Here is a 12,401-nt window from a genome sequence, read left to right as displayed (position 1 = left end):
TTACATCAAGCTGAACTTTACTAAGGCAAGGTAAAAAAAAAGCCCTTTCAATAAATTATAAAAAAGACTTGACCTGTACACATTTGGGGTCGAGGATATGTTTGTGCTTTTTTCACAGAAAGAAAATAAAGCTGGACCTAATTGTGGGGGTCGCTCCACGCCACGGGGTCAGCATCACTACCCACCTCCCACGAGTTCTATATTGTCCTAGAGGTTAAAGAACAAGATGCACACAACACAGATACAGAGAGTTGGTGTCATCCTCCAGAGGAGAATGCCCAATTTATTCAGCTTAATATGGGGTTAATATACTCTTTTGCCCCAGTAAAGAAAAACTCCTCCCACCCAGAGGGGGCTGGGGAAACTGGCACTTGTGAGAGCTTCTCCACAGGCAAGTGGTCGAGGGTGCAAGTCAGTGTCAGACAAGTAAGATGGACCTTGGCACCTGGGCTCTTCCAGGCAGGTTGAGAAATTACCATTTTAAAGTGATATAGAGCCCTTAGGCTATTATACCAGGCTATAGCAGAGCAAGCACAGAACATAGCAGGAAGCTTAGCTGGTTAGCATAAACATTTCTTGCATCCTGTGCTTTGGCCTCGAGGAACAGGGAAGACAGGGCCTCACACCTAATTACATCCTAGCTGCAAACATCCCATAGAGAAGTTCGGAAAAACAATTGGAGAGAAATCCTTGATCCAGTCTTCCCTGCCCCCATGGAGAGGAGTGCCTGATTGCAGGACCTGCTAAGCCACTCTACACTCAAAGTGTCATTCTGCTTTCAGAGAGTCCACACAAAGAAACCCCGCTGAGATAATTGCCAAAATGTGCTTCAGGAAGCTGAATTCTCCTCACCCAGGAATACCACCTGCCCTGGTGCTGAGCTGCTTCCAGACCTGGGACACAGACACAGATGCCAGGATGAAATGACCTGACCATAGAGACTACAATTTTCTGCATTTTAAATCCTGTTTGCGTTGGAGCTGAGATGCAGACTAAGCATCTGACTGTTTTAATCTTTGGGACACAAATCTCATTTTGATTAAATATTAACCCCTCTTTACTTAAGCAGGGAGCAGACTGGGGGTTTGACTGTTGCTCAGAGACTGGAATTGGTATTTAATAACAACAACAATTGCACTCTTACTGGAATTGACCTAATGATATTTGTAACTGCTTATAGATATTGAGAAAGGTTTGACACACCCTGTAAAATGTTTGGGTTTTATGCATATGTTAAAAAATTTAGATTTTGATCCCTTTGTGCTTCCCTAAAAGAAAAATGTTGTTGCTATACTGATCACACTGGGATAGTTAGAGACAGTTTTGCTAAGATCAGGAAAGGATTAAAGTGTAGAAAAAAGCAGAGAGAGCAAGAGGAGGGATGGTTTCCCCTGGGTCACCACCCTCTTAACTTCCCTTTTGGGACCCTGTTACAAGCTGGAGGACTTCAGTTCCAGGTTCTTTTCAAGTAAAACTATGAGGACTCTGTGCCCTTCTCCCCAGAGAGCAATGAGTAACCAGACCAAGCAAGAGAATTGTTTTTATAATGATTCTTTACTAGCAACTTCAGTATCCAAGGCATCAATGGGGTTTATAATCATAATAGGCATGGGTGATTGATAATGGGGAACACACAGGCAATTCAATATCACAATTATTAATCCTACTAATCATAATACATAAAACCAACTCATAACCTTAATCTAACTTATCACTTAACCATAAAACACTTCTTAACCTTAATACAACTTATCCATTACCTATAAAACACTTCTTAAACTTAACACAATTTATCACTTATCTATAAGATATTGAAAGACCTGGATAAATCCAGATCCCCTTAGCAGGAAAACAGAGCAAAAAAGCTAGCAGGAGGAGAAGAATCAGAAATCTAGGATTAACCAATTTCAGGGTTTCAGGAACTAGCTGAAGATAAAGGTAGATTGTAATCTTGAGAGTAATCTTGAGAAACAGAGAGATTCCCCCTAGTAATTATCACCCCCTAGTAATTATCATTGGTATAGGAACTAGCTGATTACGACCTTGAGAATGATCTTGAGAGGCAGGGAGTTGCCCCCTTGTAATCATCACTGGAATTTTCAGAGTTTTCTGTGACATCCTCCCTGCCCCCCTTTTTGGATTACTGGGCTGTGTGGTTTCTTCCTATAAAAACTACTTCTCCCAGTCACTCGAGGTCGAACTCTTCCCCTGAGTGGGTTATGAGTCTCGGCCCCAGTGCACTGGTCCCCATCTTGTCGTCTTGTCGTTAAACCTCATGTGATTGCAGCAAGGACAGTCTCTCGTGAGTTACTGGGGGGGTTCGCATCATCCCAAGGCTCGAGTGAGAGTCTCCCCTAATCAGGGGTCTTTCATTTTGGGGGCTCGTCCAGGATGAGCAACCACCCTCGTCTCTGAAGACCCACTTGGAGGTAAGACATTGTCTATATATCTTTGTCTTTGTGTGCAGGCAGGTTCTTTGTGTTTTTGTGTATCGGCTGAATTCAGGTTTGAGTTTGTACATTAGAGGTTACAGTTATGCCTTTGTGTTTCCATGCCATTCAGGTTCTGTACAGTCGTGCCTTTGTGTTTTTGTGCTGGTTAAATTCAAGTTCAGTACATTTTGGTCTACAGTCATGCCTTTGTGTTTCTGTTGAATTCAGGTTCAGGTTCTGTATTTTCGGTTTTGCAGTCACCTGTGTCTCGGGAGGAGACAGAGGGAGTGATCAGCAGGCATGCTAGATCACTGACTGCTGCCCTGGGAGACGTCCCGGGAGGTGAGAAGGGACCCAGGGATGCCTGGGAGATTCCCGTCTGGGTGCTGGTGAGGATATGGAAGATATTCTGGATTGAAGGAACTATGTCCTCTCAGCTGTCTGTATTTCTGGAATGGTTTTGTCTGTCTTAGTGGAGACAGACGTCTGCTTGCGTGTCTTGTGTGCCTTTTGTTTTGTCTTACTTGTGACTTTGATGACTGGAACAGACCGTGACATTGACTCTTGAGTCAGTGGTTTTGCCTTTCTAAAGCTTTGTTAGCCCTTGTGTATCTTCGGTCTCTATTTTGTCTTACATGCAGGTAGCATATTCAGTTCTCTGGTGAGATACGCAGGTGGCATTTCTCAGTTCTGTGATATGATACATGAATGACATGGTCAGTTCTCTGTAGAGACTGCATGGATAGTGGTCTCATTTCAAAAGTGGGGCTGGTCACACCCGTGACGCAGCTTGAAGTTTTTAGTTTGTTTGGTGCCTTTGCCCTGTATGTCTGTGTAATGTGTGTTGTGCTTTTGTCCTGACTTAGACTGATGCTGACTACTCAAATAATGACTTCTTTGACTTTGATATTGTGACCACTTACAAGACTTTAGAGATACAGCCATAAGCATAGGGGTATATTTCATAAAAAAAAATGAGTCAGCCTCAGCCCCAAGCACGTGGCTGCGGGGCAGCATGCTTGTATGGATGACTGGGCCATTCAGCTTTGCTGTTACAAGGTATTGAGGCTGCCAGACACAGTTGTAGAAGGTGGATGTACCCCAACAGGATTTCAAACACCAAACAAAAAATCTGAGGGTAATTGCTATGACCTAAAGAGGTTAACAATCTTTTTTCCTCAGTGCTGTGTACCACCCTGCCCCCCCATGCTGATGAACGAGTTCCCTCTGTCTGCCCTGGGAGCTGTGTGCCTCAAACCTTTGGTCAAAGCTGGCCAAGGCTTAACTCCACCTGTGAAGAACTCTTTCAGATCCTATGGGTTATAAGTATTATAAGTATCTGTCATCATTTATAGAGGCTGGTTACAAATTGTTGTTGGTTAATGTTAAAAAAAATGCTGGTCTCAAATGTTTCACACTGGTACAGGATTTTATGTGCTGTTCTTGTTTAATAATTATCATTGATTAATGTTTTATTTTTTAAAAAAAGAGCCTATTGTTGATCTCAAAAGTTTCACACTGATATAGGATTTTATATGATGTTCTTGTTTAAAATATAGCCATATATCCCCACTGAGAAAAACCACAAGAAAGACTTTGGTAAGAGTTTTTATGTTGTCCACTGTGTTGTCTAAAAAGCAAGAGAGATTTTGGTTAAAAAAATATGTAAACAGATGGGCCTTATCTAGTCCCCTGTGTATGTTTTTAAGGTCAAACTTAAAGCAGGTAGGGAGCATCTGACAGTCTATCACCGCATGGCTCTGCCATCTGTGTTTCTTGAGCATTTAAAGGAGACTTACAGGCATTATACTCCCTTTGACCCAACCTCTGAGGGTCAGTGGTAGCTATGGCCTTTATAGGACAGTCAGCATCAGATATTAAGAAAAGTTACAATGGTTAAAAGGGTTGCAGAATTATATCTTGCAGGATTTGGTTAAGGAGGCAGAGAAAGTGTTTCATAAGCGAGAAACTGAGAAAGAGAAGCGAGAGGGGGGGAGGCAGAAGAAAGAGAGGACTGGAGGGATCATAGACAAGAGAGAAATTTGATAGAATTTTGGCCACAGTGGTAGGAGAGAAAGGGAAGATAGGACCTAGACAGATAGGGAACCTGGGCAACAGAAGACCAAAGATGAGTGAAGATGGATAGAGGCACCCCTTGGACAAAGAACAATGTGCTTATTGCAAAGAAAAAGGACATTGGGCAAGAGAATGCCCAAAGAAGAAAGGAAGGGCCTCTAAGGTACTGGCCCTAGAAGAAGATGATTAGAGGGAATGGGGCTCAGACCCCCTTCCCTGTGCCTAGGGTAACCCTGACTGTGGAGGAGACCCCTATGGATTTTCTAATGGACATAGGGGCTGAGCACTCTGTGCTGTAATAACCATTGGGGAAGCTAAAGAATAAAAAGACTATAGTAATTGGAGCAACTGGACAGAAACAATATCTGTGGACCACCTTACGAACTGTAGATTTGGGGAGAGGACAAGTGACTCATTCCTTCCTGGTTACCCCCGAGTGTCCTATGTCTTTATTAGAAAGAGACTTGTTAACAAAGTTGAAGGCCCAGATCGGGTTTACTCGAACCAGGCTGGAGGTGATTAAAGCCTTTCGTTGACTGAACCAGTGACCTTCGCTCCCCCTGCTGTCTTCAATCCCGCTACCCTACTGCCTGAGACTGATGACACCTCATCTACTCATCACTGTGCTGACATTTTGGCAGAAGAAGCTGGTACCCGAAATGATCTGAAGGATCAGTCTTGGCCTGGAAGTCCAAGCTGGTATTCGGATGGCAGCTGTTTCGTGGTTGAAGGTAAGCGGAAGACGGGGACAGCAGTGGTGTATGGGAAGCAGGTAGTCTGGGCATAGCCTCCCTGAAGGACGTTGGCACAGAAAGCCGAACTTGTGGCTTTGATATCAGCTCTACGAATGGCAGAGGGAAAAGTCTCAGCATCTACACTGACAGCAGGTATGCTTTTGCCACTGCCCATATTCATGGAACAATATACAGATAAAGAGGACTGTTAACATCTGCAGGTAAAGACATATACTTGTCCAAGACACCAAAAAGCTTGAGATGCTGTGGCTGAAGGAAATCAGATGGCAGACCTAACTGCTAAACAGGAGGCCCAGGGAACGATGATCCTGGCAGTCAAAGAGCCTAAAGATTATCATGATCAAGTTATGGGCGAATGAGGACTGGTAAAGAACCCAGTACGGGGCAGTAGAGACAGAAGGAGGAAAACTAGTCCTCCCACAAAAAGAAGGGCACAAGTATGTTACCATCTGACCCACTTGAGCCAAGAAACTAAAAGATGTTGTTAGGACCTCTGACTATTATGTTATAGGACTCTCTGACTTGGCAGAAGAAGTAATCAAAAGCTGCAAGGCCTGTGCTATGACTAATGCAGGACACTCCACATATGCCCCTGGGACGAGGCTCAGGGGTGACCAGCCTGGGACCTACTGGGAAGTAGATTTCACAGAGATTAAGCCAGCCAGCTTAACTGGTATTAAGTTACCAGTATGGTAAAGAGTACTTAGTTTTTATAGATACCTTTTCAGGCTGGGTAGAAGCTTTTCCTACCAAGACTGAGATGGCCAATGTGGTGGCTAAGAAGATCTTAGAAGAAATCTATCTGAGGTTTGGGATACCCAAGGTAATCGGGTCTGATAATGGACCTGCCTTTGTTGCCCAGGTAAGTCAGGGACTGGCCACCTAACTGGGGATCAGTTGGAAATTACATTGTGCTTACCGACCCCAGAGTCAGGACAGGTAGAAAGGATGAATAGAATTCTAAAAGAGACCTGCAGAAATGACTGGACAGCCCTCCTTCCCTTTGCCCTGTTCCAGGTTTGGAATACCCCAGGGCGATTTAAACTCATCCCTTATGAGAGCCTATGTGGAGAACCGCCACTGCTCACTGAGTCGGGTGGAATGTATAATCCTGATGCTATTCTTTCTAGACCTTTATTTTTCCCGTCTAAAGTCCCTTGAAGTGGTGAGACGCCAGATCTGGGAACAACTGAAAGAAGTATGCATCTCTGCCTGGATCCACGCCTCCCACATGAAGCGAGCTCCTGAACTACCTGAATTACAGTATCTGGGGCTTTTGACAACACTACCAGTCAAGAGGCTTGTGTTTGGAGGACTAATCATAGATGGACTCTTACTGAGGTTATGTAATGAGACTCTTAAGAGCCCTAAGACTCCTGACACCAGGTACTTGGTTCCTGGTTTGAGTAGATGATTGGTTTGTAGTACAGCCTTGACACCTTGCGTGTCAACATTAGTTTTTGATGATACCAAAGATTACTATGTGTTTGTACAACTGGTATGAGTTTGACAGGCACCCAACTCGCTTTCGACGAGAACCTATTTCTCTGACACTAGCAGTAATCCTGGGCCTTGGAGTAGCTGCCGGTGTTGGGACAGGTACTGCTGCCCTAATACAGTGCCCTCAGTACTTCAATGAATTAAGATTTGAGGGCTTTAGAACAATCTGTTTCCAAACTCAAAGAATCACTGACTTCCCTCTCAGAAGTGGTCTTACAGAATAGAAGGGGATTAGATTTGTTATTCTTAAAGGATGGAGGATTATGTGCTGCTCTCAAAGAGAAATGTTGCTTCTATGTGGACCATTCAGGAGTAATTAAAGATTCCATGAGCAAACTTAGAGAAAGATTAGACAAAAGACAGAAAGACAGAGAAGTACATCAGGGATGGTTTGAGAGCTGGTTTAATAGATCTCCCTGGATGACTACTTTGATATCCTCCTTATGGGACCACTCCTAATTTTGCTTCTGCTACTGATATTAGGTCCATGTATATTAAACAGACTAATTACTTTCATTAGAGAAAGAATAAGTGCTGTTCAAATTTTGATGTTATGCCACCAATATAGTGCTTTACAACATCAAAAAGATACTGAAATCTAGTTCTATGATTAGAACTAGGCACTAGAAGAAGTGGGGAGATGAAAGACCTGGATAAATCCAGACCCCCTAGCAGGAAAACAGAGCCAAAAATCTAGCAGGAAGAGAAGAATCAGAAATCTAGGATTAACCAATTTCAGGGTTTCAGGAACTAGCTGAAGATAAAGGTAGATTGTAATCTTGAGAGTAATCTTGAGAAACAGAGAGATTCCCCCTAGTAATTATTACCCCCTAGTAATTATCATTGGTATAGGAACTAGCTGATTACGACCTTGAGAATGATCTTGAGAGGCAGGGAGTTGCCCCCTTGTAATCATCACTGGAATTTTCAGAGTTTTCTGTGACATCCTCCCTGCCCCCCTTTTTGGATTACTGGGCTGTGTGGTTTCTTCCTATAAAAACTACTTCTCCCAGTCACTCGAGGTCGAACTCTTCCCCTGAGTGGGTTATGAGTCTCGGCCCCAGTGCACTGGTCCCCATCTTGTCGTCTTGTCATTAAACCTCATGTGATTGCAGCAAGGATGGTCTCTCGTGAGTTACTGGGGGGGTTCGCATCATCCCAAGGCTCGAGTGAGAGTCTCCCCTAATCGGGGGTCTTTCAATATCTCTTAATATTTCATATACTAACATATGTATTAACACATCTATGCTCTTCTCCTAACATTTCGTGCATGCATTAAATAGCATCATACGACCTGGTATTCTTCAGCTTAAAAACGACTTTTTGAATTTCTTCAGGCTGGATGCCTGACCACAGGCTGGATAGCAAGGTTCAACTCTTAACCCCGTAGTCTGCATTTGGGAGATAAGGTTTCAAGGTCCTGCTCCTAGGTTGGTACCAGGTGCTACATCAATTTTTGACCACATAGTCTGTGGCCTGGTGCTAGTCTATCTCAAAATGTAGGGCCATTGGACTCAGCTTTTTGAGTGACTGAGTCTCAGGAGACACGTCTTTTAGTTCTCTACTCTCTAGATAGCAAAGGCATTCTATCTGCTCTCAAGTCAGAAGATGAAGCTTTGCTCTCGGGATAGCAAAGCATTCTGTCTGCATTCAGAAAGGCAGAGTATCTTGTCTGTTCTCAGGAAACAGACCTTCAATGTCCACTCTCAGGAAATGAGGCTTTTCATTTGGGATGCAAGACATTAAATGTCTGCTTTTGGGAGATGAAGCTCTGTATTCCGGAGACAGAACATTGAATGTTTAGGCAAGGTGTTAAATATTTCTGCTATTTGTGAGGCAGGCTTAGAGTATCTCTTTCCATGAGGCCTGATGCCCAAGCCATTGTGAGAAGTGAGATGACTGCCCTGCTTCTGCCCTCTCTTTTTATGCTAGTTTGAAACTGCCTCACGCTTGATTCTACCAATAACTTGGGTTGTCAGTATTGACTGGCCACAGCAGGGTGGGAGTCCCTTTCATGTGGCAAGATTACTTCATTACCAAGGTTGCTGGGTGCAGCCTCCCCATCTGGCAGGGCCAGATGGGTATGGCAGCCTTCAAGTGGGCAAATGTTCTCTTAATATTTCACCTTAGTAATTTTTCATACCACACACAAGAAGAAATGATTTTACACTACACCACATTGCATTCATTCTTATTCTATAAATTTGCTGTTCTATCTACACTACAGATTTCTCTTTATTTATTCATTCAGAGGAATCTGCATTTATGCTCATTATGAAAGACCCCCGATTAGGGGAGACTCTCACTTGTGCCTTGGGATGACACGAACCCCCCCAGTAACTCACGAGAGACCATCCTTGCTGCAATCACACGAGGTTTAATGACAAGATGACAAGACGGGGACCAGTGCACTGGGGCTGAGACTCTTATCCCACGCAGGGGAAGAGTTCGACCTTGAGTGACTGGGAGAAGTAGTTTTTATAGGAAGAAACCACACAGCCCAGTAATCCAAAAAGGGGGGCAGGGAGGATGTCACAGAAAACTCTGAAAATTCCAGTGATGATTACAAGGGGGCAACTCCCTGCCTCTCAAGATCATTCTCAAGGTCGTAATCAGCTAGTTCCTATACCAATGATAATTACTAGGGGGTGATAATTACTAGGGGGAATCTCTCTGTTTCTCAAGATTACTCTCAAGATTACAATCTACCTTTATCTTCAGCTAGTTCCTGAAACCCTGTAATTGGTTAATCCTAGATTTCTGATTCTTTTCTTCCTGCTAGATTTTTGGCTCTGTTTTCCTGCTAGGGGGATCTGGATTTATCCAGGTCTTTCAATTACAGACCCCCTTTTAGGATTTTTATTATTGATGGCTTTTGGATGGTGGATCCTTAATAGGCTCACTAAATTTGTTCACCAACAGGTGGACTCTTGCATCCAAGCCTATTCAGGTCCATTATCACCAGCTTAATGTGACTGATCAAGGGCTAAAAGAAGCCCCTTGAGAGTGAGTCTCCTATTGGAGCCACATAAATCCCAGATATATGTGTGTCTGTACATGACAGACATGGGTACCAGCAGAAGGAGTGCTAGACAAAACACTGCAAGGAGAAGACCATGCATTCTGTCTCTGGGTCTCCTGAGGAACATGCCTGATTGCATAGAGGTTGATGTTCAGAGTATTGATATAAAAACCTAAACCCTCTCCTCCCAAAAAAGACATCTGTAACTTTAAAAAGAAAATTTTTCCACCAAGTTGGAAAGAATTTTCCCCCACCAATAAAACTTGGGGAGATGGGGCCTCTATTCCCCCCAACTGGTTAATGCCCACTTATCTACCAGATGACCTTTAACTTGCCTCATTCTAATACTTAAAAAGGGTGGTCATGCTGGAAGCAAAGGCCTGTATTTTGAGATCTGTATTTTGTTTACAGCCATTAAATTCACCTTCGCAGGTCAATTTCTGGATTTAGGACTTAGCCTAGTGAGACCTCCAGGCACCAGGCTTTTAGAAACAATTAGCATTTCCTTTGTTAGTCAACAATCAAAGTATTTACTTATCAGGTAGGGATGTCTCCAGGCCTGAATTCCAGGAGACTTGACACATCTCCCCTCCCCCTTGCCCATTTGCTATATAACAGCTTCTGAGGAAATAATAAACATCAGTTTGATCAGAAACCCTGTCTTGTACTCTCCATTCCTCTCCCCTATGTATATTAGGGACTTCTTTTTGTACCCTGCTGGCCAGAATACTATAGAGATGACTATTTTGCATTGGTATGGACCTTGGTTTATTGATACAAATTTAATATCCATTTTGGTATATATACATGTATATACATATTTCTGCTCTTGATTAAGGTATTGTGTTTGTGTAACTCATTTTAAAAATGTATGGATAATTAAGAAATATAGGTTAATAGATAATCACTTATAATATTCAAGCTCGTAGTCATTAGGTTTTCTAGATATATCGCAATATATTTCCATTAGAGAGATAGTCTTTAAACTTTTAAAAGACCTACAGAATGTGACACTTAAAATGTTTTAAGAACTTGGGACTTTTCATGACGATGAGACATCTGTTCCTGGCAACACTATTTACTTCAATAGGAAGATGGACACCAAAGAGGCTCTTTATGGAGTTTGCTAGCTATTTGGGCAAGAAACTGCACTTGTTTGGACTGCTTGATGATATATTATATGAACTGGACATGCAGGACCCACAGAAAAATGACTACTAAGCTTGCCTAAAGGTGAGATTGCCCATCAGAGTTCCTGATTCATGTAAGAGTCTGCCAGACATTTTGCAGGAAAGAGAAGAAAATGACTGACAAATTGCCAATATATGTGGAATGGTTTTTAAAAATTTCTACTTCATAGAAAACTCTGCCAGACATCATGGGCCTATAGGCTGAAGATTTGTGCTGCAATGTTACAAAAGTACTTTGGGAGACTGTCTAGGCAGTGAGAAGTCTCTGTCAATTCTAGAGTTTTGGAAGTTGCTTACAATGCACTTCCTGTTTACTTAGGTAATATTGTATCCTTCTGGAGTCTTTGATGGAATTGAAGAATAGAAATATATAATTATAGTTTTCCTTAGTTATAATAAAAGATAAAGTAGATATAAATATTGTAACTCTAACTCTTTTTCTTTGATTTCTGAATGCATCTTTTAATATTATATAACACGATGGAGTTAATAGCTGAAGACCACTTGACAGCAACAGAGAAAGGCTTGATTTAAAATATGACCAAGGTGAGACTGTATCACAAGCAAAGAGACCCGACAGCGAGGGCCTAGATAAGGCACTTTCATCAGTGGCAATTCATAATTTTGCTTTTAGAAACTTGGAAGAAATTATCATCTTTGAGTTTCAAATGTTCTGGTAAATCCAGGTTTTTTTGTTTTTTTTTTTTTGTTTTGTTTTTTTTTTTTTTTTTTTTGCTTCTTCACTATCACCTTGAATTGCTGAAATAAGTGATTCTAAAGAATCAAAGTTCTTTTCTGATATGAGGTAGCCAACAATGGCCACATTGAGAATTTCGCCATGGAAGTCCTCTTTGAAGGTGTGTATTATGTGGATTTCCATGGACTTTGTCACATTCTTGTAGTATGGGTTCCATCCTATGCTCACCATTTTATGGATGGCTCCACTCCTGACACTGGCCCAACCAGAGTAAATGCCAGTGGATATATCAGCTGGAAGACTATCTAGTACTTGTTCCGGAAAATTGGCTGTGGGGATGTCCAGCTGCTTGGAGCCGCGGCCGAAGCCATGCACCACCTGGCCTAGGCAGAAGAACAGCAGGCTCCTCATGATACTAACCTCGGTGGACCCGGGCTGCTACTCGCTCCGCAGCGGCAGAGTAGCCTCTGTGAGTGCGTCACCTGGGCCCCAGGCCAGTCGGGGATCCTGCAGAAGCTGGGCTGGCGGAGTGGGACACCCACTGATACTGGTACCTGCAGGGAGAGCAGCCTGCACTACCAGAACTCAGAGGACGCTCTGCCCGTAACTATAATTCTTGATTAAGAACTATTTTGTTGTATATAATCTTGCAATGTTAAAGTCAAAACCTTCCTTGTTATTTAGACAGAAAAGGAGAGGTGATGTGGGTTTCCCCTCTGTATGGTGTGA

General features: G+C 42.8%; 1 protein-coding gene across 1 annotated transcript; it reads right to left on the bottom strand.

Annotated features, from left to right (window-relative positions):
* Positions 1 to 11,580: 11,580 nt before the first annotated feature.
* On the bottom strand, positions 11,581 to 12,083 carry LOC148122445 (riboflavin kinase-like). Its single transcript, XM_087905897.1, has 2 exons — positions 11,700 to 12,083; positions 11,581 to 11,661 (listed from the first exon to the last, which is right to left on the bottom strand). The coding sequence occupies exons 1-2, from the start codon at positions 12,081 to 12,083 to the stop codon at positions 11,581 to 11,583; spliced, it is 465 nt and encodes a 154-aa protein (XP_087762023.1).
* Positions 12,084 to 12,401: the final 318 nt, after the last annotated feature.

Source organism: Myodes glareolus, chromosome 4, assembly GCF_982192425.1.
Source record: "Myodes glareolus chromosome 4, mMyoGla1.1, whole genome shotgun sequence".
NCBI lineage: Eukaryota > Metazoa > Chordata > Mammalia > Rodentia > Cricetidae > Myodes > Myodes glareolus.
Note: the sequence above shows the minus strand (reverse complement) of the source record. Positions and strands in the feature narration are given on the sequence as shown.